This window comes from Cricetulus griseus, chromosome 2, assembly GCF_003668045.3.
Source record: "Cricetulus griseus strain 17A/GY chromosome 2, alternate assembly CriGri-PICRH-1.0, whole genome shotgun sequence".
NCBI lineage: Eukaryota > Metazoa > Chordata > Mammalia > Rodentia > Cricetidae > Cricetulus > Cricetulus griseus.
In genome coordinates, this window is record NC_048595.1 from 116,425,312 (window position 1) to 116,451,893 (window position 26,582).

A 26,582-nucleotide genomic window follows, 5' to 3' on the forward strand; every position below is an offset into this window, starting at 1 on the left:
GTCTTGACCCTCGGCGCGGCCCGTCCCTCGGCGGAGGGCTGACGTGTCTGCTATTCCCCGGTGCGAGCGAGGCCGTGATGGCGGACGCCTGGGAGGAGATCCGGCGGCTGGCGGCTGACTTCCAGCGGGCGCAGTTTGCGGAGGCCGTGCAGAGGTGCTGGTCCCCTCCGGTCTGGAGCCGGCCTAGGCCGACCCGGGACGCTGCTTCACACTCCCGCGCTGTGCCGGGCCGCGGCGGGAGCCCGGGAAGCGGCTGCCGGTAGAGGCGCTCGCAGCCCGGCCGGGTCTAGGGCGAGCCTGCCAAGCCCCCGGTGCAGTGCACAGCAAGTAGCCTGGGCATCCCTTAAATCCCTTCTTATCTGCGTCCGCAGATCTCAGCCAGACACACTGGGGAGCTGTCATTGGAGGGACTCCCGGACACTGACTTTTCTGTGTTCCGCGAACCTTCGGGGGAGTGACCGGAACACCCCGACTTCTTGTTCAGGATTACAGATAGATAATGCGAATAGATCCCCAGCCCCATCTTGTAAACGAGTTCTTGTAGTATTTTATTACTACGGGATCTAAGACTCCGCATCCAAGATTACAGATCACATATATAATGCGAATAGATTGTGTTTTTTTCCCCCCTCTTGTAAACGAGTTGTTGTAGTTTTGTATTACTACAGGACCTACAAACACAGTCCTTTAATGCTTTTTTTTTTTTTTTCGAAACAAGGTTTTTCTGTGGCTTTGGAGGCTGTCCTGGAACTAGTTCTTGTAGACCAGGCTGGCCTTGAACTCACAGAGATCCGCCTGCCTCTGCCTCCCAAGTGCTGGGATTAAAGGCGTGTGCCACCAACGCCCGGCACCCTTTGATGTTTTTTATAGCATCGAGAGCTATACACACTCACACACCAAACAATCAACAACAAAACCCAATCCATCGAAAACCCAAGAAAACACATCTAGGACACGATAAACTCTGGGTGACTAACAGTAGTAACTATGGTTAGTAGTAACTAACAGTAGTAACTATGATTTATAGTAACTAAGTGTCAGAGGTGCAGTCGGTACACCAACTGTACTAGTAAGGGAAACATGCCATGATTTTAAAAAGTCTGTTTCATCTGAAAATTGAAAGCATGGCTGGTGTTTTTCTTTCTTAAACTGTATGTCCACAAGTTTGATATTTGAAGAGGGAAGACGGGACTAGAAGAGAACACTTTTAGAATCACAATACAGTGATGTGTCTGGATTAAGTAAATAATTCAAGTGAATATAAACTTGCTTACTCTCGTTTTCCTCTTAAATTATTTAAGATTGTACTAATAAAGGACGGATTTTCTAACATAGAAGTTAATCAAAATTTTGCATTCAAACACTTTTTGTGGAACAATCAACTCCACTCTTAAATTTCTGGTTTCCCTCAGGTTGTCGGAACGGAACTGCATTGAGATTGTAAATAAACTGATCTCTCAGAAACAGCTAGAAGTGGTTCATACGCTCGATGGGAAGGAATATATCACTCCTGCCCAAATCAGTAAAGAGATGAGAGATGAACTACATGTCCGAGGTGGTAAGTCCTTCCCTAGTGTTCTTTTGTTTTGTTTTCACTAGAAGTTTGGGGAAATACATTAAAATTGTAACTACATAATCAATTATATGGAGATTACAGGGCATTCTCCTCAATTCTTCTCCCCACTTTGTATTAGGAATCAGACAGCTGCACATGCTAGCAAATGCTACCATTGAGCTGTAACCCTTCTCAACTGATAACTTAATCAGCCCTCATAGATTCATGCCGTCAGTCTTCCTAGGCTCACGAAAACATGAGCTCAACTATTTAACATTGTTTAACATCTAACAATGTTTCTGTTGTATTGAATTAAATGTATATGTGTTTTTTTTCTTTTTGTATTAATTTACTTTGTGAACCAAGGGTGGGTACCTACCTGCTAGTAATCAGATGATTAATTGTATATGAAGAATGGAGATTTCATAAGATTGTAAGTTCCCAAATATTAAAGCTACATTACTATTTTCTTAAAAAAAATCTGTATTTTATAACCTGATGAGGCCCATCAAATTATATGAAATTCAGTTACTCCCAGAAAATATAAAATACTGGGTTGCTTTGTATTTTTAATTGAACAATGACTTTGAACACAGTGTGATTTAAACAAAACCAGCTCTTCATTGGATATTATTAGGGTGTAACCTTGGTGTTTTATTTCCTGTCTTTCTGCAATAGTGTTAATACAAGCTGTGATTTGGGATATTTGACAGAGTCTCTCTTGCTGACGGATAAATGCTTACTTTTCAGTTTCAAGAATGGGGAATTCATCTGAATTTAGTTGCAGATATTTCCTTTGGTCATTTTAGATAAGGTGAATTGTGTGGAGAATTGAATGTTTCCCGTAGGTTTGTCCACCTTGTGTCAGCTGATGTTCAGAAGTGGGTCTGATGTGATAAAAACAGCTTTGAAAACAGTATTATTGCCTGTGGCTTTAACCATTGAAGATTGATCAGGTAGTAATTTGTATCTCAGTGCATCAGTCATTGTGGCCCTGTGCCCTTTGTAGAAGGACTTGGACTGATCACCACTGTAGTGTAAGAATTTATGCTGCTTGGCTGTACTTCCATATAATTTAAATACCTGTCTTTTGTCCAAAGGTCGAGTAAACATTGTTGACTTACAACAGGTAAATTTTTAAAAATTTTGCTTTGATTTCTGAAAAGTTTCTTAATTTCTAATACTATGGATTTGTTAAGTTCCTTTCTAAGTATTCACTAGCACTGGTGTCATATATGGTATAATGTTTGTGGAGAAATAGTTGTGATGTTTTCCTTCTTGTTTGAGTATGTTCTTTATATATAAACTCAACACTTATCATTATAAAATTGTAAGTTTTAATGTAGTTTTGGGAGAACATTAGAGTTTCATATTTATATGCTTTAGTATATAGAAAACTAGAGTAATAGTTTTAAAAAGAAAGAAAAATACTTTTAAAACATTAAAAAGTATATATGACCACCAAGGTGGTATAGAAACTAGAAAATTTTACATGAAATGGCATTTTTTTTTTATGAAAATAGAGTTCACTGCTTAATACAAGTTTTCCTAGAAAAAATGTAATTCTTTAGAACTCAACAATAAACAATGGGCTTCCTCTATTTTCTGTTTTTTGTTTTTTTAATTAGCAGTGCCTTGTCTTATTCTATGTCTCTGTCTTGCCCTGAAGTGGCTGTGTAGACCACACCAGCCTTGAACTTGTGGCTGTCCTTCTACTTGCTAGGACTATAGGTGTTTGCCACCATACTCAGCTATCAGTATTTTAAAGCAATTCAAAATTCATCTGTGAATGAATATAAAAGTATAATGCTAAATGTATAATCTTAAATTTAACAATAATCTAAAAATAACAAACTTCATATAATTTCTAATTCTAGGTTATTAATGTGGACCTGACTCATATTGAAAATAGAATCAGTGACATTATTAAATCAGAGAAGCATGTCCAAATAGTATTGGGTCAACTGATAGATGAGTAAGTATAATATTTAGAAGCACTTTCTATCCTTCTTTCAAATAGTATTTAAATTTAGGCCAGTCATAGCCAGTTAGGCTTTTTGTTTAGAGCTCATGTAATACAGTATAAAAGTCATTTCATTATAAAAATCATTCCATTTTAGATGTAAATGCTAATTATAGGAATACATATTCGTAAATAATATAAATTTGATCTTTTTTCTATTAAAGCAATACAAAAACAGCACTTTTATGATTTGTCATAAATTAATTGAACTCAAAGTAAATGTGTCCTGAAAATATTAATGGGAAATGACTATACAATTTCTATTGGCAGAAGGAAAAAAAAAAACCACCATTTGATTAACCATTAATTTAATTGCATCCATGAGCTAAAAATAAGCTTTAGAATCTGAGCAGTGGATGATGTTCCTTCTCAGCCCATTCATTACTTTGGGGACCTACCATACTCCAAGAATATATGAACAGGAAAGAATACAGAAGGAAAATGTTTTTCAGTTGTTAAAAAACTTTTCTTCAATATTAGGAACTATCTGGATCGGTTATCAGAAGAGGTAAATGATAAATTGCAAGAAAGTGGTCAAGTAACTATCTCAGAACTGTGTAAAACCTATGACCTTCCTGGGGATTTTCTCACACAGGTATTTTTTTTCCCTAATAGTATAAAGAATTTAAAGAAACTTAGTGGGGAACAGGATTAGGTGTTTTTACATAAGGTGCAAGTAGATGGATACCTCTCATAGCTATGTATTTTGGTTGTGTATACCACTGTTTCTAGAGAGACTTGTTGAAAATGATTACAATTATCCAGAGTCCCCAGCCACAATATAACTAAGATGAGTTAATAAATACATACTAGGACTGTCATGATGCCATAGTAGTACATGTACCACAGGTGCATAGATTTGCCTAGTGATTATGATGTGCACTGCTCAGAAACTCACCAGCATATATATACCGCTTTTCTATTATTTCTAAATATTACAATATAGAGGGGGTGGAGATTAAGGCTGCTGCTGAATATTTTGTAAAGCAGAACACCTTCAGCAAAGGATTTTCTTATTAAAATGTCAGTAGTACCATTCTTTTCTTGCCATCAGTTTCCTCCTCTAAACTGTGACCATGATGGAAAAACAGAATCTCATATTATTACCTAACTCTAGGTATTTGTTTTCATACTAAATTCAGATATCAGGACTGTAGTGCAATAACTGTTGCCTACAAACTAAGCCATCTGTTGTGTTTTCTTGTTAGTGTCCAAAGGTTCAAATAGAGGCTTTTCTGAGACCCGTCTTGCTATTTGTATGTTGAAAAACATTTATATCTAGAAAACTGGCTAATCAATCATTTTTCTTTTCTATTAGAAATAAGTATTGTAACCAAGAGCTATTATTAGAGTTAATCCTTTATCAATTAACTAATAATTACTATTATTATAGCTAATCCTCACTCTGCCCTGACACAATGAAGCTTTCTAGGTACTAATCCATCATTTTAGTTTATGTATGATATAATTTGTGCAGTTGAAATTTCTGTCACAACACATAGCATAAATTGAGTAGGATTGTACAAACACATATTTTAATTTTATTATTTCAAATTAACAAAATTGACATCTTATTCCCAGGCACTAACTCAGCGACTGGGCCGAACTATCAATGGCCATATTGACCTTGATAACAAAGGGGTGATTTTCACTGAGGCCTTTGTAGCTCGCCATAAAGCACGCATCCGTGGGCTCTTCAGCGCTATTACCAGGTGAACATGTTTTACGTATGTATATATGTGTATATATATATTTGTACATAATTTTGATGTGATTTGTATCTAGTAGTTGAATCTTTTAAAGCAAAATCTCATTAAGCATCCCAGTGTATTAAACAGGTAGAAAGAGAGCCTCCAGGGTCCCCAGACTCAGCTGTCTCCACTGACATTGCTTTAGTTTCTCTGCGCAAAAGTACTTTTTTTTGTACTTCTACAGAAAACAGTGTTAAAATCAATGCTAGCATCACCGTATGAAAGTCACACTGAAATCCTGGAAAGACTATGCAATCACTAAAATAGAAGAATTTCAGTCCATTGCTCTATTTCATAGTGGCCATGTGATACGAGCAGATATCACTCCAAACTTGCTTGGAGTTGAGATGGGACTGTTTGTGCATGTGAATGTCAGTATTTAGGTTGCCCATCATTGTCAGTAATTCGCAGAAGGAACACGTTATTCTTATCTTAGCAGATGATATACTATTTAGATTTTTCCAATTACAGATTAGTGTGTTATATTCACTTGACAGATATATGTCTTAAGCTATGTGTTCCTTTATAAAGGAAACAAATAGTCATGTGCAGGGATGGAATTTTAGTTCCATGTATCCCATTCCTCCTCAGACTAACAGTTTGTTTGTTTGTTTCATTGGGTACTTAGTGTTCCCCAACTTTGTTATTTGACCTTAACTTTTTTCTTTTAAAAAGCTGAAATTCATTAAATTAGGACTTTGAATATACATAAAAATAAAATCTAACTGGAGAACATGGGTGATAGCTTACAGTAAATACAAACAAAATCTTACTTTAAGAAAAAAAAAAGTAAATACAGGGCTGAGGAAATGGCTTCATGGGTAAAGTATGTGCTCTGCAAGAATAAGGACCTGAGTGTTTTCATGGATCCTCAACATCGCTCTTAAAGCTAAGCATGGAAGCTCATATCTGGGATCAGAGTACTGTAGAGTGGAGACGGGCAAATCCTGGGAGCTCTCTAGACATTGACTCTAACTAAATAGGAAGCTGCAAGTGGAATGAGAAACCCTGGCTCAAAAAATAAAGTAGTTGGATAATGGAAGATATTCAGAGTTGCCCCTTGGCCTCCACAGGCTCATAGATATGCTCGCATATCTGAGCATATATACATCATACACAAAGAACCAAAAAAAGTAGAGCTATCTAAAAATATATGATGGTTTGGGGATATAAGTCAGTGATAGTGTGAGAGCTACCTATACATGCACAAAACCCTGTAATGAATCTTTAGCACTCCTTATCCCACTACCACATTCAACATACAATGCCCATACAAAGGCATGAATACATGACATTCATTAAATATATTAATAATGCTTCAAACTATTGTAATAGACCCTATAAATATCTATCAGCTGGACATATAAACAAACCTGGATATATCTGTATTATAGAGTGATGTTCATGACTAAACTACTTCATTCATGTTACAGAAAATACAGATATATAAAAAGAGCATATTGAAATTGATTTCTCCCAAACACTTTTGTCTAGATATAATCCGATAGATTTAAATACACATATTATCTCACTTTTCTTCAAAAACAAAATCATATAACACTCACTTGAATATTCTCAAGTGAGGAGAGGGCAACCACAGTAAGGAAAATTAATTCACCCTCCCTCACGTGTCTGTGAGTTCTGTATCATTTATGGATGCAGCCATGTACTGAAAATACTTGGGAGTAAAGTTACATATACACTAAACTGTTCTGATAACGTATTGCATTAGAAAATAAGGACATCTAGAAATGTAAATGTACAAGTCATAGGGAGGTCCCACAGCATTTCATTATGAGAGACGTAATCATCCTTGGCTATCATCGTGCTGCACAGTGAGGGTCAAGGGCAAGTCCAGCATCACAGAAGGGAAAACATGCTGGAATCATAATGGAAATGGATATGGGTTATGGATGGACTCATTCCTGCTATCTGGGTAGCACAATCCTGATCAGGTATCTAAGAGTTGATATGACTTTGTCATCATTTTTTTCTTTAAATTAATTGGTGTTTTCTTTTAATAAACTCCAGTTTGTATTTTTTTTAATCATATGCAATTCTATAGTGAATTTGTTTCAATTTTTTAAATTTACCATATAGGCCTACAGCAGTGAATTCTGTGATTTCAAAATACGGATTTCAGGAGCAGCTTCTTTACTGTGAGTTTTATTTCAATTTTTATAGTTTGGATTGTGGGTGTAACTCAGTAATATAGTGGTTTTTGAGAATGCACAAGTACTTGGCTTTTATCTCCAGTGGTGAGAAAGAGAAGGTTTCACACAATTCTCTTCAAGGGCATACATTTAATGACCCAAGGGCTTCCCCATGGGTTCTATCTCCTGCAAGCTCCATCAGTCCCAGTAGTACTTCTATAGGATCAAGAAGACAGTCAGCATCCAGAATGTAGCACTGCTTTATAGACTGTTGATGAAAGTCATTGATTTTCTCATTTTCTTCTTTTCTAAAGTTTATTATGTCTTTTATTTCTTGAGATTATAGTACAACAATATTATTCCTCCCCCTTCTGTGCTCCAAACTTCTCAAACTTCTCTTGGCTCTCTTCCAAATTCATGACCTATTTTTTTCATTAATTGGTGGTGGTGTGGTGGTGTGTGTGTGTGTGTGTGTGTGTGTGTCTTACTGGATAACTGATTGGGGTGCTGTTCCCTGGGGAAGACATTCTTCTGCCCTCAGTGTTTCTTAGGTCCCTGTAGTCTATGTGTTAAGGTTGAGGCCTCCTGGGCTTGGGTAGTCATGTTGGTGAGATTTTGACACTCCTAGGAGGCACAGTTTGACAGTAAATTCCCCATTGCTGTGACTCCTATAATCTTTCCATGCTGTCTTTCACAGTGTTCCCTGAGCCTTAGGTGCTCTGCATTTTGATTGGCTGTGGTTTTCTGTAATGATCTTGGTGTGTTACACAAAGTTTTCTTGGTAAGGGGTGAGGACTATACTGGGTATAAGGACAGATGTTTAGAATACAGTTAGGATTATGCTGGTTAGGGAAAGTGTGGTTGTTGGTTCTCCTCCAAGATCTGTGACTCCACTAGCCTCAGATACCATTAGCATATGAAGCATGATTTCTCTCTTGTTGAGTATGCCTAAAGTCCAGTTAGAATTCAGACTGGCCCCAGAATTAGGAGGATGAATTTGTGCCTAATATGTATTGAGTGCTTATGATATGCTGGCTGATGGAAGTCATTGACTTGAATACAGCAGCCTTGTGAGAGAGGTAATGTTATTGTCCCCCATTTCATAGATAAGAAAGCAAAGGCACTAAGGAAATTATTTGCCCAGTGTTTTATAGTTAATAGATGCCCTTGACCACTGGAGCCACAGAACCCTTCCCTGAGCCTTTTATGTCTTCACTAAGAATGGTTGATATGCTGCTTCAGGTTAAACAGGCATGTAGTAACAATGGAAGGTGATCACACTGCTGATTCTAATGTGTCCTGGTATTAATTGAATGTATAATGCTAGTGATTGAACTATCCATTCTTAAAGTATCTGGTCACTTTACTGCTTTACTTCAAATTATGAAATAAATGATGGGTGATGACTTTTTAATCAAGTTTGTGAATTAACATACAAAGTAATGAGTTTTGTTATGGCATTTTAATACATATGTGTCATATTTTGTTCTTAGTTGTCTTTCACCTCCATTTCTACTACTTCTCTAATAGCCCTCTCCCTTTTGCTTTAATGTCACATTATTCCATTACCCCCTCTTTACAAATCCTTCCCACTCTTATGATGCTTCCTTCTCTTCCATGGCCTCCATTTCTGATTTGATGACCAGAGTGTTGTTTTGCTCAAAAAACTACTCAATGTGTAAATATTGTCTGGTTTGAGTTACACTGGTTTCTAAATTTTCCCTGAATTACAGTCTGAGTACTCTTATAAAAGAAATATCAGGGATTTTTTTCTTTAAAGTGTAATTTCATGCATGGTGCTTAAATTTTAATATATCTTTTAAAAGCATAGAGTTTAGGAAGACTGACTGGAAAGCCCTTGGCCATTAAAGCTGTGTCCCTATTCTGACCTGTGTGTATTATGTGTGTTTCCTTTAAGCTGTGCTTGAGGAACTCGTTGGCAGTGGCCGTTTACGAGGCACTGTAGTTGGTGGGCGACAGGATAAAGCAGTGTTTGTCCCTGACATCTACTCCAGGACACAGAGTACTTGGGTGGATTCCTTTTTCAGGCAGAATGGCTACCTAGGTAACTATTTTTTCTTTTCTTTTCTTCAGGGCTAAAATGTCTTCCTATCCCTGAAATGTTGTTGCAAAGTGTTGTATCCCAGAGGCCACATGCATTTTCCTGTGATTGTCATGTTCTTTTTGACCTCAAAAGTAGTCACTTTCAATTCTGTGGGGCTTAGGAACTGAAATTAATTCCATTATTACTGAAATTTAAAAATGCCAAAAGATGGTATTGACAGTTACTAACTTATATAAAGGTGTTATAAAATATTTAAGTTTTTAAATTCAAAAAGCAAATATTGTGTGTTTAATGTAGTGTGCTTATTGTTACCAGTTATTTCATTTTAGAAATATTCATTGGCTGTCAGCTTTGCAGTATTTACTATATTATTAGTTATCTACTACTCAGAAACATTAATACTACTGTAAAGTATGCTTCCGAGCTTCTGCCATCATTTCTGTGGACTGACTGACTGAGAGCAGTGGCCACATCATTGGCTGAGTGCAGCCCTGACCAAGCTGCATAGTGGGGCACATTCTTCTAAGTCTAAACATATACTCCAGTGCAGGGCTTTGTTCACTTTATCTCTGATAATATGCATTCAACTTCTTCAACCAGACTTCAGTTAGAACTTCATTACTGGTTTTCTTAATAACTGTATTGCTTTCAGTACCAGTAATGTCTGTGACTCTGAGTCTGTTATATTAAATCGTCCACTTTGGATAATGGCTATGTCCTTTTGTACAATGACACATTTTGAAAAATAAAATTCATTCCTTTAACTAAAATAAGCAAAGTAGGTTCCAGTTTTGAGTTTTAATTTGAACCATTACCATTCCCCATACTGCCATTTTTCATTGTATTGCTCTGTAGTCCTTTTTTCCTTCAACCCTTCGGATGGGGAAGAGAACCCTTGTGGTCAGGGAACATTTGAAGCAGGTTTCCTACATAGATCCTTAGTAATAGCCATCTAGGAAAGTAACCACATAACAAGCTACATTATGTTTCTTTTCTTTTTTTCCTTGGAAAATGCTGGAATATATTACATTCACAAAGATGGGTTTATGTAGAAATTTTTACAAGACCTCTGGAAGGTGTGAGTGACTGAAAAGTTCTATTCAACTTTCTTGTGTATTTCTAGAGTTTGATGCCTTGTCTAGACTTGGAATCCCAGATGCTGTGAACTATATAAAGAAAAGGTATAAGAACACACAACTCTTGTTTTTGAAGGCAGCTTGTGTTGGTCAAGGACTCGTGGACCAGGTGGAAGCATCAGTAGAGGAAGCCATCAGCTCGGGGACGTGGGTTGATATTTCTGTATGTTTACCTTTTTCTCTTAATTTTTGTTTAAGCCAGTGATGGGTGATATTTTGCTAATATGTGCCCATTTTAGAAACAGGCCCTGTAAAGCTAATATTGCCTTTAGACGTAAATTCTAGCATTCATTTTTACAACAGAAATTTTAATTATTTTAGGCTTAAAGTGATGTTTTAAGTGTACATAATCTAATCCAGAATTTTGTAAATCTCAAAAACAAAGCAGTAATGTCAGCATTTCAGTCCTGACAGTGAAATTTTTAGTGAGATTTTACACATCTGTCTGAGTTTTCCTTCTAGTTACTATGAAAGATACCCTGATAAAACCAGCTTGAAGGTGAACAGGCTTGTTTTAGCTCACAGTTCCAAGTTGCCAGTCTGTCACTATGGGAAGTAAGGGAGCAGGAATATGAAGCAGCTAGTCATAGTACAGCTACAATCTAGGACAGAGAACAAACTATGCAATGCTTGCTAGTGTGCTAGATTTACTTTCTTCCTTTTTATCCAATCCAGGACCAAAACCCAGGGAATGGTGCCACTGTTAGGCCGAGTCTTCTTATACTAATTAACACCATCAAGGCAGTCCTTCACAGACATGCCCACAGGCCAACCTGATCTAGATTGTTCCTCACTGAGACTCTTTCCATTGATTCTGGATTGTGTCAGTTAGCAACTGAAAGTAACCATTATAATATGTCTTAACCAAGCTTGTACAACTGCTATGGCTTCAGACATCCTGGTGCATTTGTTTATCCCTTCTCCAGTAATTGCCTAATGTGTTAGCATAAATTGCTTTAGCACAGATAGTGCTTTACTTCATTGTTCAAGGTTCACCTGCCCCTTAATATGCCACAGAGACACTTCAGTATGGGTAAAGGTAAGCTGGAGGCCAGTCTGTCATTTCTAATTACAGTGTAGGCATTTTTATAAGGTAGAAAGAAGACTCCTGCTTTGGGTACCAAATTCTTAAGGCATCTTTATTCTTACAGCAGGTCTCAGGTGGTTTCTGTGTGGTAGGCAATGTTCCATATGCTAGAAATATGGTAGACAAACAAATGTCTTCTCTTAAGATATGCAATCCATAGGGAGAGATGTGTAAAATAGTCATTAAAATAATAATTCAGGTGATAGAAGTTGAAAAGAAACTTTGTACAGGTAAAATTGTGAGGACTTACTGGTGAATTATTTGTAAGTTGGTAAGAAGGGTCTGTAGGTTTTGGTGGTGGTTTGCCCAACTTGAGACTCCTATAAGGCATGCAAGTGGAGAAATTGGGTTAAAAAATGATGCATGACTCTAGAGCTCCAAGTGCTGATGAGACTAGAAAAACAGTTTGGGAAATTGGGATCATAACTACTTCTGGCTTAAGTGAGGTTACTTGAGGGGAATCACATTTATACACATATCTTCACCCGTACATGCATGTTATACATATGAAGCACATAGCCTGTTTTTCCTGCATTTCTCTCATTTTCATTTTGCTTGTCATTCCAGCCTCTGCTGCCCAGTTCTTTGTCAGTTGAAGATGCTGCCATGCTGCTTCAGCAGGTGATGAGACCATTCAGCAAGCAAGCTTCAGCTATAGTCTTTAATGACACAGTAGTGGTCAGTGAGAAATTTATAAATGAGTGTACAGTACTGTTCAGTGAACGGATGCACCAAAAAGCCGAAAAGGTATTCCTCCCCCTGCTAATCTTAACAGTAGCTTCTTTCCAATTAGGATCATGATAGCTTTGCGGAAATGCTTTAAGCAGTCTGACCGACCACAAAGGCATATATATCATCTTGCACAACTCTTCCTTTTCTCCTTCTTTGTTAGAACCTGGTAAAAGTTAAAGAACTAATTTTAAAAGTTAAAATCTTATCAATAAAATTACATAGTTTTCAATTTTAAGTTGCCAAGGTATTTGATCCACTGTTAAAAACATAAAATCATAAAAGTGTTACCTATATGCAAGTCAAACCTATTTTGTGATCAGAGAGGTATCAAAGAAAGAAACTCAGTGAGCATGTTTTAATTCAAAGGATGTTAGCACCACAGATAATCATTAAATCTGGCAAAGCCTCATTGATTTTACCTGGTTAGAAGAAACAGGATGACTCACCGAGAAAAGAAATTTTGTTACTATCAAAGTTTATTAGTTTTCAAGCATGATGGTGCATTCCTGTGGTTCCAGCACTCTGGAGCTAAGGGCAATGAATACTAGCTAAAGTCTGTTTGGGTTCAAGGTCAGCCCTGAGCTCTATATTAAGACCTTATCTTAAACAATCAAAAACTGATGACTTTTTTAAAAATGTATTTGCTTATTTATATTTATCCATATATGTCCATGTATTCATGTACCCATGTATTTGGGTGCCCTCGGAGGTCAGCACAAAGCCTATTGAGTACCCGAAGTTTAAATTACAGGCAGTGTGAGCCTCCATGATGGTGCTGGAATCAAACCTGGATCCTCTGAAGGGGTAACTGGTGCTTGTCACCATTGAGCCATCTCTCTAGCTCCTGAACAATTTTCTTTTTTAAATTTTTAGTATTTGACTGCTGTCTAAAAGTATTTTGAAGCAGAGTTCTTGCCAGGCCTGTCTTCATAGCCATCCAATTCATGCTTGTGGTTAAAACCACCATCTCTGTATAAAGCCTGTTCTCAGATAAAATAAGCCCTATGTCTTAATATACTGTTGGTGAATTCTTGTGGACCTACTAAATGTGTAAATCATTTGTGTTTAAGTCTATTCTTTTCAACATTAGTAATGTGACTGTGAGATAGTTTTCTGCAATTGTCCTGCTAAGCAGGCAAGAATAAAAAATATGTATGTGATATCAGTAAACTGGACTTAAATGTGCTTATTCTGTACTTGGACAAGTAGATCTTCATATTTTTTTGAACTCTATTTAACCAAAAAAAAAAGAATGGGTTTAGAAAAAGGTAATTTTGGCTGGCAGTGGTGGCACAAGCCTTTAATCCCAGCACTCAGGAGGAAAAGGCAGACGGATCTCTCTGAGTTCAAGGCCAACCTGGTCTATCAGTGCTACACAGAGAAACCTTGTTTCAAAAAACAACAACAACAAAAAGTAAATAAATAAAAAATAAGGAAAAGAAAGAAAAAAGTAATCGTAGTCCTGGAATCTTAATTATCCTAAATATTTTTACTAAGAAACCAAAAGAAAATGATAATATTTTAATCATTTTCATCACTAGAGATTAAAGAACTATTTCTCATTAAAAAAAGAGCTGATTTCTGAAGCTGGAAATAGTTTGTCATTGTTAATTGTTAACATAAATTTTAAGTAGTAGAGCTCTTCAGTAACTAATTCATAAGAAAAATAGATTTTTTGAATTGGTTATAGTCATAGGAGTTATAGAAGTTTCCATATCTTTGTTGTAATTTTAAATATCCTGGTGGCACAGTGCTCAGGAGTCTCAAAAAAGAAAGGGACAAGGGGGATTCTGTTGTGACATCTGGGGAAGACTGCATCTCTTGCTCTCCAGTCAGATGCTGTTTGGTTACCTTGCTGCTTTCATTAGCCAGGGAGAGAAGATACACAAAGACAGACAACAGTTATGAGTTTTATCATCATTAGCAATGAAACCTAGCAATGATAAATTAGGATGTATGAGTAAATAAGCAACTTCTCTGCTGTTTAAAATGTATATACATTGCCTACAAAAAAGGATGTTTTATTTCAGGAAATGAAAAATAATCCGGTGCATTTAATCACTGAAGAAGATCTGAAACAAGTTTCCATTTTAGAAAGTGTTAATACAAATAAAAAGGACAAAAAAGATGAGCGCAGGAAGAAAGCAACAGGTAATCATTGATAAGTGAGTCTAAGAGCTGTGTTGTCTGTAAGTACTTGCGAATAAGACAAAGGGGCTTCATTAGCACATTCCATTCCCATACTTGCATATCAGATAGCCCCCTTCTGAGAAGAACAAAAAACAAAGGAAAACCAATGGATATGTCAGGAGAAAATAAAATCATGCTGTGATAACAGAGATGAGTAGATGAAAGGATATTTTTGAGGGGATAAAAAAAGGTAAAAGGGTGACTGAAAATATGGCCCAGTGGTTAAGAGCACTAGCTGGTCTTCCAGAGGACCCTGGTTCATATTGCAGCACCCATGTGGCAGCTAACAGCCACCTGTAACTCCAGTTCCAGACGATCTGATACCCTCTCAGGCTTCCATGGGCACTGCATGCACATGGTACACAAACACATGTAGACAAAACACTCCTACTCATAAAATAATTTAGGAGGAAAAAAAGGTGGTGGAATGGACGTGCCTAAAAAGATACCAGCAAACTGCAGAAAAGAGGCAGCATTGAGTAGATTACAGTTAAAATCATCCCAGGAGATTGCTTCAGTTCAAGAGATTTCTATTTTAGTGATAGAACTTAATTAGCACCTTAATTTGGAAACCAGCCTTAAAAAGAATTTAAATTTTTCTTTAGTTTGCTTTTCATTTTTTATCACATAGTTTAATTCAGCAATATAGTATCATTTTCTAAAACTCGTTAATTAAATAATACTAACTAATGTATTTCCACCAGAGGGCACTGGAAGTGTGAGAGGAGGAGGAGGGGGCAATGCCAGAGAATACAAAATTAAAAAAATCAAGAAGAAAGGAAGAAAAGATGATGAGAGTGATGAGGAATCTCAGTCATCTCATGCTGGTGTGTAGCTTTTATTTCATTATTTATTTGTGTGTGTGTGTGTGTGTGTGTGTGTGTGTGTGTGTGTGTGTGTGTGTGTAAAACATTTTTCTTAAGTTGCATATAATTAGGTATGTGTGTTTGTATAGAAATTATTTGTTTAGTATTTTCAGTAATCACAAATTTCACAGTTTCATAATAAAAAACATAAACTTGTCTCTTAGTTTTCATTCGAGAAATCACTAAACACAAGGTGCCTATTACAGTCTTTGGCAATCAAGTCACTCATAGTCATTCTTCCTGCCAAAACAGCTTGTAATTAACTGTATTGCCCCTCATCATCCAGCGATAAGCCCATGTGACGATTTACAAAAATGGATAGTTCAAAGATAAAAGAATTGAAAAGTAGTAACCCTGGAATAAAAGTACTCTCAAGCCATGCATGGGGGCACACAGTTATAAACCCAGCACTTGAGAGGTAGAGACAGAGTCAGCTGTGGAGGCACACACCTTTAATTCCAGCACTCAGAAGGCAGAGGCAGTCGAGGCCAGCTGGTCTACAAAGTGAATTCCAGGACAGCCAAGGCTGTTGCACAGAGAAACCCTGTCTTGAAAAACCAACAAAAGGAAAAAAAAAGAAAAAAGAAAAGAGGTAGAAGCAGACAAATCAAGAGTTTGAGGCCAGCCTTTAGTTCTAGTTACACGAGGACCCTGTCTCCAAACTAAATCAAAATTGGAATCAAGCTTAATGTTGAGTGGTGTCCAGAAATGCTGAGTTTGCCTTTTTAAGATAAGTGCAAATTGAGGAACTTAGTATTGGCTCATTTATTGATATAATTGTAACAAAGGGGTTGAAAAGTTTTAGAAGATGTAGAATACACAAAAAGAGAAAAGAAAAGAAAAACACAAGAAAACAGTCTCTGTGACTACCAGGGCCAGCAGAGTGTTGATCCATATGAGGCAAGAAGGAATCCAGTTCAACACAACTCATAGCACGTGTTGGTTCAAAATTCTAGAGTCTGACCCCAGCATTTTTTTTTAGGCATAACAAGTACAGTACAATTTGAGAAAAGGTTTACTGATGTAACACAATCAGTTCCCTATGGATTTCACTGAAATATCTTAGAGTACAGGTTACCTCTTCCATGAAGGTGGGTTCTAGAGCTAAGTTACATGTGTTACCTTAAGGGCCTGTGAGATAGTACAGAGCTTATCTGAGCTATTAGCCACCTTCAGCCCTACTTGTGGGAGCTTAGTGCGGCCTGGCCCTACAGATGGAGCAAGGATCACCTAGGCTGTTAGCCACCTCCATTCCCCATTTTCCAGGTCGAAAACAAGTTATACATATTTTCTTTTGAAAAGACAACTACAAGTTTAACATTCCTGGTTTCCTAGTGGTATCTGTGAGCACAAGGACCTTTGTGCACCCAATGCCTCCTCACCTTGAAAGAACTCTTGGAAATAGTTGAAGACATTGGAAGATGAAGAATAGATATTGGAAGCTGATACAGAGAATCACATGCTTGTTTGAAATTTTACAATGCATGGGTATCTTGTTACTTATATCTGAGAAGGAATTAATTAACTGCCTCTTGCATCTTTCATTTCCTATACTTCTAAATGTTTGCCAAGGTTAACTGCAAGGGACATCTTATTTTGCTTTTCTAAATACATTTCTATTTTTCCATTTTAAAGAAAGGATCATGAAACATAATACCACCTCTTTATCAACCAGCAACCATTTAAAAAATAAATAAATAAACTTCAAATAAAGGTAATATGATACTGTTTGTAGCATCACAGTTGCTTAGGCTTTCCTTTGAAAGATTGAAATAACTACTGTTGGTAGTATGCAGAAAATAATGTTAATTAAAGGAAGTGTCCAACAGAAACTGTTTACTCTGTCTACCCTTATTCTAAACAACATCGATATGGCTTTGTATGTTACTATTTTTCACTTTGTATGATTGTTTTTGAATTCCCAAGATACAGTGGGAACCGGAATAAAGAGGAATTTTAAGAAGTTATTCTCTAATACCTGTAATCATAGAGAAATGAGGCATGTGACATTCTTTTCTGTGGAGATTATTGAGGCACTATAGCAGTAGTAAAACCATTCTACCTTAAAAGTAATTTCAGTGCTTTGAAAGGGTTATGTTGTCATTTCTGAAATGGAGGGTGAAATTAGGTTCTCAACTAAAACACAGAATCAAGTCAGTATGCAAGATTACTGGAAGGAATGGAGTTTAACAAGCTATAAAAGGCTTACAGGAAGCAAACAGGAAAAAGCTGTTTAGCTTGAACATCAGGGTTGCAGAGCAGATCTTAGAAGGGACTAGAACTTGGGTATCTCCCTTGAAGCTATGATGTCAACTGTTTAGATCCTCATTAAGACTGAAAATTGGTTTTTTGAGCCATTTTATTTTATTGCTAAGGTTTCACTTGTAGGATCAATCTGATTTAGCTGGAAATAATCACTTGTATAAAGGTATAGCTTTATCATTTATAATGAAAATATTGTTCACTTTCTTTGCTACCAATACTTTTTCAAGTGGTTAGGCATGGCATTTTCATAATTAACAACATTTCCATTACACTAGCTGCATACTAGTTTTTATTAGTAGTATAGAATAATCTTTGGGAAAGCAAAAATGAATTCTAAGGGTCTATTTTCTTTGTTTGTATCTTTCCAAAAAATTAAATCTTAACTTAGTCCTATCGCTTTCTGAAGCTCTGATGTAAATTTCATGGCTGAGTTGACTTTCTTAGTACTCAGTTTTGTGACTAAGGAAATTCTGTTCAGTGCCTGTTGTTGAAAGAAGAGAAATCATTCTTTTCTGAAAGATAACCTAGGTGGTGGTTCTGATACCTGACCATTGGCATTTCCCAGGTTAGAAGAGAATAAAGTGTTCCCTTGTCCTGCAATGTCTTATTAAAGGAAGTTTAAGAAAACGATCACCTAAAAGAAATTCTACTTTATGAACTTTTAAAATTTAATTTTATTAGATACTTATATTGAAAGTCGCAGTTTTGTGTATTTCCTGCCTGGCTTTTGCTGTTGAGTGTGTGTTTGTTTTCCCATTGCTGATGTATGTTACAGGAAAGAAGAAGCCAGACATCATGTTCATGTTCCAAGATGAAATTGAAGATTACTTAAAGAAACATGTGCAAGATGCGCCTGAGGAGTTTATTTCCGAACTTGCAGAATACTTAATAAAGCAAGTATAAGTTGTATCTCTTACTATTTTTGACAGAATGTAATTTTCACTGAGATCTCCAAAACCATGTGTTAGTTTTTTTGTTTTATTTGTTTGTTTTTTATTTTTTGTTTTGTTTTTGAAACAGTGTTTTTCTGTGTAACTGTCCTAGATCTTCTGTAGTGACATAGCGAGATTTTTTTAATATAAGTAAATTTTATGAATATTACAGAGCCATAGTGTATAAAATTAGAAAATGGAAACAGTATTGCACCATTTTTAAAGTAATCTGTTGTAGAGCATATAGATGTTTTTAATCTATCATCTTACAACTTTGGAAATTGAGAACTTTTCTGTTGTGACTCCTGAAAAGGAAGAACAAACTTATATTCTGCTATTTTGCAAATTAGTTGTAATGGTCTGTTTAGATTTGTAGAGTTTATTGCTGTCATTCTTGTCATCTTTCCCAAAAGTACTGTGAATACTTTAAGTTATTATTCCTGAACCTGTAAAACAATTTCTTTACTGAGCCTTGCTTCAAATTAATTTTATTTCTTAGAAAGATGGAGATTTTTTAAAGTGCTATTTCACTATAGGCAAAATTTCTTATCTACATAAAGGCTGTACATTTTAATTAATTGTATTTGTCTTATTACAGACCTCTTAATAAAATGTATCTTGAGGTGGTACGTTCAGTGTTCATGTCTTCAACTTCTGCTTCTGGGACTGGCAGAAAGCGTACAATCAAGGACTTACAAGAAGAGGTTTCAAACCTGTACAACAACATCAGATTATTTGAAAAGGGGATGAAGTTTTTTGCAGGTATACTTAACAGTGCCATTTTTATTGATTCTTGTAATTCTGGAAGGAAATTAGTCTTCACATAAGTCCTTCTTTTCCAGATGACACACAGACTGCTCTGACCAAGCACCTCCTGAAGACAGTGTGTACTGATATCACTAACCTCATGTTCAACTTCCTAGCTTCTGATTTAATGATGGCCCTGGAGGACCCTGCAGCCATTACTAGTGAAGTATGTTAGTAATTTGTTTGCTAGGTGATGTAATTTGAGTCTGAGCACATTTTTATTTTCTCTTACTTGAAATAGTTTAAAGAGAAAATACAAGTTGTTTTTCTTTTTTTAATTTAAATTAGTAACAAGCTTGCTTCAAATGTCAGTCCCAGTCCCCTCTCCCTTCCCTCCTCCCCCTCTCCCCACCAACCTCCCCAAGCCCCCACCCTATACTCCCCTCTGCTCCCCAGGGAGGTGAAGGCCCCTCATTGGGGATCCCCAAAGTCTGTCATATCATCCCAGGCAGGGCCTAGGCCCTCCTCCATGTGGCCAGGCTGAGAGAGCATCCCTCCGTGTGGAATGGGTTCCCAAAGTCCATTCCTGCACCAGGGATAAATACTGATCTACTACCCAAGGCCTCATAGATTGCTGAGGCCTCCTCACTGACACACACGTTCAGGGCGTGTGGATCAGTTCCATGCTGGCCTCTCAGCCATCAGTCTGGGATCTATAAGCTCCCCTTTGTTTAGGTCAGCCTTTTCTGTGGGCTTCACCAGCCTGGTCTTGACCCCTTTGCTCATCACTCCTCACTCTCTGCAACTGGATTCCAGGAGTTCAGTTCAGTGTTTAGCTGTGGGTATCTGCTTCTGCTTCCATCAGTCACTGGATGAAGGCTCTAGGATGGCATATAAGGTAGTCATCAATCTCATTATCAGTGAAGGGCATTTAAGGTAGCCTCTCCACTATTGCTTAGATTGTCAGTTGGTGTCATCCTTGTAGATCTCTGGACATTTCCCTTGTGCCAGATTTCTCTTTATACCTATAATGGCTCCCTCTATTATGCTATCTCTTTTCTTGCTCCCCTCTATTCTTCCCCTGACTCAACCTTCCTGCTCCCCCATGTCCTCTTCTCCCCTTCTCTTCTCCCCCTCTCTTTCTCCCAGATCTCTCTCCCCTCCCACCATGCTTCCAATTTGCTCAGGAGATCCTGTCCCATTCCCTTTCTCTAGGGTACCATGCATGTCTCTCTTAGGGTCCTCCCCGTTTCCCAGCCTCTCTGGTGGTGTGGATTGTAGGCTGGCAATACCCTATTCCATGTCTAAAATCCATATATGAGTGAGTACATAACATGTTTGTCTTTTTGTGACTCACTCAGGATGGTTTCTTCTAGTGCCATCTATTTGCCTGCGAATTTCAAAATTCCATTATTTTTTTTTTTCCACTGAGTAGTACTCCATTGTGTAAATGTACCACATTTTCTCTATCCACTCTTCAGTTGAGGGGCATCTAGGCTGCTTCCAGGTTCTGGCTGTTACAAATAATGCTGCTATGAACATAGTTGAACAGATGTCCTTATTGTATGAATGTGCATCTTTTAGGTATAGGCCTAGGAGTGGAATTGCTGAATCTTGTGGTAGATGAGTTTTTATATGGCAAAAACTACTAAAGAATTTAAGTATAGTACAATGCTTATATAATTTTATAAGGATTGATAAAATGACCAAACTACTTATAGTAAAGAGGTTTATGATAATAAGACTTTTTCTTGTTGCTTTATCCCTTAATAATTACTTAAGTTTCCTGAGTTCACAGTCATTTTCTTTGATGGCAAGGCGATATACCACTTAAATATTGAGACAAGCTCATACTCATTTGTTTCACATTATGATCTTAAACTAGAGCCCAGGCCCATCACTTCTGCACTTGCCATGAGAGGTAGAGCTACAGATAATAATAACCATTCTTCCACCTCTGTCTCTTCCTTCTTTTCCTTCTGGGACCATCTTATGGTTGGAGATTCAAGGAAAATGAGTGTGAAGGTCTTCATGTGCCTAACTGCATTCATAACTGGCTTTGGAAGTAGTAAAACCACACCCATCTAGTACCATGGTCTCTGTTACTGTGCTTTGTTGCCACAGAGGTGGCATGCTTTTTCTTGGTGTGTTTTAATTTTAGGTGACTCCCTTACATAAGGACCACCCTCCAACCCAAGACAGAAGGGTGTTTATTTACCTCCACAACTACTTGGAAGATACTGGATTCCTCCTCTTTCTCTTTGAGCAACCATTCTGAACACTTTGAAATGTTTCATGTCTCCTGTCTCTTTACCAACTGCCTCTCTAGGAATTACAATACTGGCAGAGCTTTTCTGTAGTCTCAAGCAGAGCTAAGGATTGATATGAGATGCAACATATAGGCTCTGACTAGCCTGCCCTCCCAAACACAGTGCAACCATCGGGTCCTTCTGTCAAGCTTTTCAGCAGCCCCTTCCTGAAATGTCCTACAAGGAATGAGTCATCTGATCCACAATGCCATGAAAGTCACATTATCTACATCTGTGAAAGATTCCAAAAGCTTTCTTATACCACTTGTCATACAAGCATCCACCCACAGAACAAGATCCACTATCCTTCCTACAGGCATCCCTTTCTGTGTGAGAGCTGTGGGCTGTGTGACACCCTTTCAGGTAGCACTGAGAAGAAAAACCACATGGAGTCTATTTACCCAAAGTCTATCTGTCCCTCATGGCCAGTCACCCTGTAGTCATCTGATATCATTGGGACTGTAAAGATGAGGGCTGCATAGAAGTCTTTTGGCTAATGTTTGGCCAGCCCTATGATTCTGTAATATTTTAACATTTTGAATCTCTGGTTTGAGACCTAACATTCAGAACACACTGTACATCACATTTAGCATTGTATAACAGTATTGAATATATGGGGATTTTTTTTTTTTTGTCTGTTTGACCATATATCAAAACCACAATGCAAAAGAATATTTTCCCTTACAGATAAGAAAAAAGATTTTAAGTAAATTGACAGAAGAAACCAAAGTAGCTCTCACCAAACTCCACAACTCCCTGAATGAAAAAGTAAGTCAGTGCTAACTGGTGACTACGCTGAGAACTTTGTGTATAAAGTGCCATATGTACATTCCAGTCAAAATCCTTCTAAACTGAATCTAAAACTAGTACTGTATGCAGGTAGCTTTGGGGAGGTGAGAGGAGAAAAAGGATGGGAACACTTATTTTTAGTCCTAAATCACAGTTTCTGTTTGCCAAATGCCCTGTTAAAAATTTTCGTTTGGGGTGTAAAATTGCAAATCAGTATTAAGTGTCCATAAAATTAAATTATGTAACTAATTGTCTTCAGAGCATAGAAGACTTCCTTTCTTGTCTGGACTCTGCAACAGAAGCTTGTGACATTATGGTGAAAAAGGGAGACAAAAAAAGGGAAAGGTAATGTTGACTCTGTTGTTGCTACTCCTAACCCTGAGCTCTTTTGTAGCTGACATTTGGGTGTGACTGTCCAAGCACTTCCCTAGCCCATGGATGAATAACCCTGGGACATTATATTAAATTGGAGACCTTCCTTACCTGGAACCTTAGTCAAGTCGTTATGGCTTGTTTAATCCCAGCAACCTAAGAAAGTATACTTTGAATTTCCTTGCTAGATAGCTTTGTCTGTAACTTTTTAGCATGTTTATCTACCTGTGCCAACTAAAGCTAAGGTAGTATATATACATATTGCCCATATTTAAAGAATTTCTATTAAACTAGAGAAGGTGAAAAACAGATGCTAAAGGGAAAATATGGAAACTATGAGTCCTTGTTAATTATGTATTCTGTGATTTGCTTTAAGGCAAATACTATTCCAGCATCGGCAGGCGCTGGCTGAGCAGCTGAAGGTCACAGAAGACCCTGCTCTTGTCCTGCACCTCACGTCAGTCCTGTTATTTCAGTTCTCCACCCACACTATGCTGCATGCTCCCGGAAGATGTGTACCACAGATCATTGCTTTTCTTCACAACAAAATCCCAGAGGTACTGCATTTTTATACATTGGAAATTCTGTAAGCTTTTAAACTTGGAGTATACTGTGTATGAATCATTGACGACACTGGGGGTGGGGGCTGCGGGTTGGGGGGAGGCGTTAACATCTGTCTGGATCCAGGAATGGGGACAGTGAGTTAGGTGTTGATTTTTGTTTTGTTTTGTTTTTAAATTGAGTGTAGTTCAAGAATCTTTTAGCATTCTATAAGATCGTGGTGAAAAGTCCTCTAATTTTAGAAGTTTTCAGAAAAGATACAAGAATGTCAGAACTTCTCTCTCGTTTCCCTAGTTTTGACTTAGTGTCCAAGGACCCCTTCAAATGTCCTGTGAGTTCATCTAAGGAAGCCAGCCCCTAGCTAAAAGCAGTTTGGCTTCTTAGAGTATTACTATTTTATTTTTGGTGATAGAGCCTAGCTAAATTGTGGCGTAGTCTGCACAGGCTTACTTTTCCTGATCTGCATGTTAACTGCACTCTGGAGAGCACAGACCTTTCTTGCCATACTCACTTTTCACTAGCATGCCCACTGTTTCATGAAGATAAGTCCATCCAGTTTGTACTGCTCAAACAAGTCTACTCTGTCTGGTCAGAAAATCAAATGTGCTTGGTGCAGGTTCTCCTTTCTTTTTGCAGGACCAGCATTCTCTCCTGGTAAAGTACCAAGGTTTGGTTGTAAAGCAGTTAGTCAATCAAAATAAGAAGAGTGGACCAAGGGAGGACCTGTCAACTGATGAGTTAGACAAGGAACAGCATGACGTCACCAACACTACTCGGAAGGAGCTTCAGGAACTGTCTCTATCTGTTAAGGATCTTGTTCTGAAGTCCAGGAAATCATCTGTGACAGAGGAGTAATACCCTTAATTTGCTTTTATAGTTGAAGAAGAGTGATCACAAAGTTAGTCACTCAACACACCCACCCACCCCTGTTAATCCTCCCTACACAATTCAAATAAAATAGTGGTGTTGCATTAGATGCAAATCTACAGAAAATTTTACAAGTTGAGTACCCCATAAAACATTTTCTTCTTACATAATCCTATGTATAATTTTAATGTAATAAAATTTCTTCAAAGAGTTCTGAATCTAGAACATATTACATGCTTTCATTTCTAGGAAAGAAATTGTTTGCTATTTAATTTCTAAGTGCCATTCCTATATTTTGGCATATATTTAAAATATTGTATTTTTTTAAAGAAAAAAATGTCTTTTTTATGTCTGAAATAAAAATGAATCAGGAGTATTACTTTTAAATTAATACAGAATGCTTTAAAGCTGGAAAGTTTCAAATATATTTTGTTTTACAGAGGTCTGGCTCTTGCTTTTGAGAGATAGAAGGCCTCCTGCATAACTGTTTCTTGGAGGCCTGAGAGGTGGTTTGACAATGAAGGACACTGGAGAAGCATGTAGTTCTGGGCTCTCATAAAGCGAGCCCCAGGGATTAGTGAGGTCAACAGTGCAAGGCAAAAGGTAGAGTGGGGTGGCTAGAAAACAGAGGTGTTCTTTGGATAACCCAGTAAGTTTCGTTTGATTTCAGTGACCATTTAACCCTGACTTCTTTGTTGGAACCTGTATAACAGGTAGCTAGGCTGTTCTTGCTAATGAACACAGAGTCTGTAAGTGTGTTTAAAACATGCACAACTTTTATTCCAAAAATAGAAATTATAAAATGTTATATTTTTGATTTCTGCAATTATTAGTTAAGACTTACTAAAATAGTTCATTGGAACAGTAATTTAAACCAAGTAAGTTCTAAGCAGGGTCCCCTTACATTATTGCATTATTCTGAATGTAATAAAATGTTTAAAGAATGCTGTTTTATACAATGCCCTAGGTGACATTGTACTTCTTATATTTTAAAATGTTTAAATACAAAATAAGACTACCTCTTTTCCAAAATGACAAAGTGTTAATACTGCATGGAAGTAATTAATTGCTAACTAAGCATTTTGTTAAAGTTTAGGATGGAACTTTATAGAAAACATTAAGGGGCTGGTGAGACAGCTCAGTGAGTAAGCACTGGCTCTTCCAGGAGACCTGGGTTTGATTCCCAGTACCACATGGCTGCTTTGTAACTCCAGTCCCAGGAAATCCAATGTCTCTGTGGGTACCAACCACACACAGGGTGCATAGTCCTACATGCAGGCAAAATGCCATACACATAAAGGAAAGTAATATAAATGATTTCATGTGGGTAATTTTCTATTGCATATTTTCATATAAGCAAAGGGAAAAAATGGTAAATTCTGTGACCCCAAAATCCTTTTATTTTTTTTATTTAGCTTCCAAATTAATACCAAGAATTCCAAATTTTGTTTAATAACATTATTTGTTTCAGACAACACCAAAGTAATCCAATCGGTGTTTGCGCCATACCAGATGAACTCATTTTAATTTAATTTACAAAAATAAGGTAAAAAAATGTAGAGCATTGTTAACCTTACTTGCATTTATTTCATTTGTCCAAAAAGTTCTTACTTTTTCTTGGTAAATAAAAGATGTTTATTCTATAAATAAAATTATGTCTATAAAGACATAATTTCTGATAAGTTCTTAATGGACGGAATTAGTAACATTATTTAAAATAAAGTTGTCTGTTCTATTAAATTTTCTATGCTATTCTGAAAGTACTTAGCAAATGCAATCTATATAATGCTTATATTTTGAGTTATTGATTGTTAAAGGAGGTCATATTTTTTATTACACAAAAATAATTCCTTTCTGGTGTTTTTCATTGTTTGCAAGTTTGCTGTTCTTATTAGAAAATCATTTCTTAGCCAGATTTCAGCAGTTGTATAACTATGTTCTCACATTTGTTAACTATTGCCACTATGATAGAGATATGGGGAAGCGTGCCCAGTTGTAATGTTTGATGTGTTCTGTCTGCAGACCAGTGTAGTCAACAGAAACCCATTTCTGACCATCTGAAGATAAAGTGAATAGTAGCAGGTACCAACAGAATTGAAGTGTGCTTTGAGCAAAAGCCGTAATGCTATAAAACATGAATAAAATGTGGCTAAACCTCTGGGTGGAGCTACCTTGGACATTT

At 37.1% G+C, this 26,582-nt stretch overlaps 1 protein-coding gene across 1 annotated transcript; it reads left to right on the forward strand.

Moving 5' to 3' along the window:
• Nucleotides 1-26,582, forward strand: Ufl1 (UFM1 specific ligase 1). The gene is made up of 19 exons (XM_027403441.2): nucleotides 1-154; nucleotides 1,413-1,558; nucleotides 2,656-2,684; nucleotides 3,433-3,530; nucleotides 4,059-4,173; nucleotides 5,160-5,290; nucleotides 7,430-7,488; nucleotides 9,401-9,547; nucleotides 10,671-10,846; nucleotides 12,338-12,517; nucleotides 14,533-14,653; nucleotides 15,397-15,519; nucleotides 18,599-18,716; nucleotides 19,354-19,517; nucleotides 19,598-19,728; nucleotides 22,499-22,579; nucleotides 22,860-22,945; nucleotides 23,349-23,529; nucleotides 24,170-26,582. Exons 1-19 carry the CDS (start codon nucleotides 78-80, stop codon nucleotides 24,386-24,388), a joined length of 2,382 nt encoding a protein of 793 aa, XP_027259242.1. The 5' UTR covers nucleotides 1-77; the 3' UTR covers nucleotides 24,389-26,582.

What these genes read in the sequence shown, in the direction of transcription:
- Ufl1 (XM_027403441.2), top strand. Translation starts at nt 78, where the DNA reads ATGGCGGACGCCTGGGAGGAGATCCGGCGGCTGGCGGCTGACTTCCAG. An exon ending in TTGGGTCAACTGATAGATGA is followed by an intron (nt 3,531 to 4,058) that starts GTAAGTATAATA and finishes CTTCAATATTAG; the next exon opens with GAACTATCTGGATCGGTTAT. An exon ending in TGCACCAAAAAGCCGAAAAG is followed by an intron (nt 12,518 to 14,532) that starts GTATTCCTCCCC and finishes GTTTTATTTCAG; the next exon opens with GAAATGAAAAATAATCCGGT.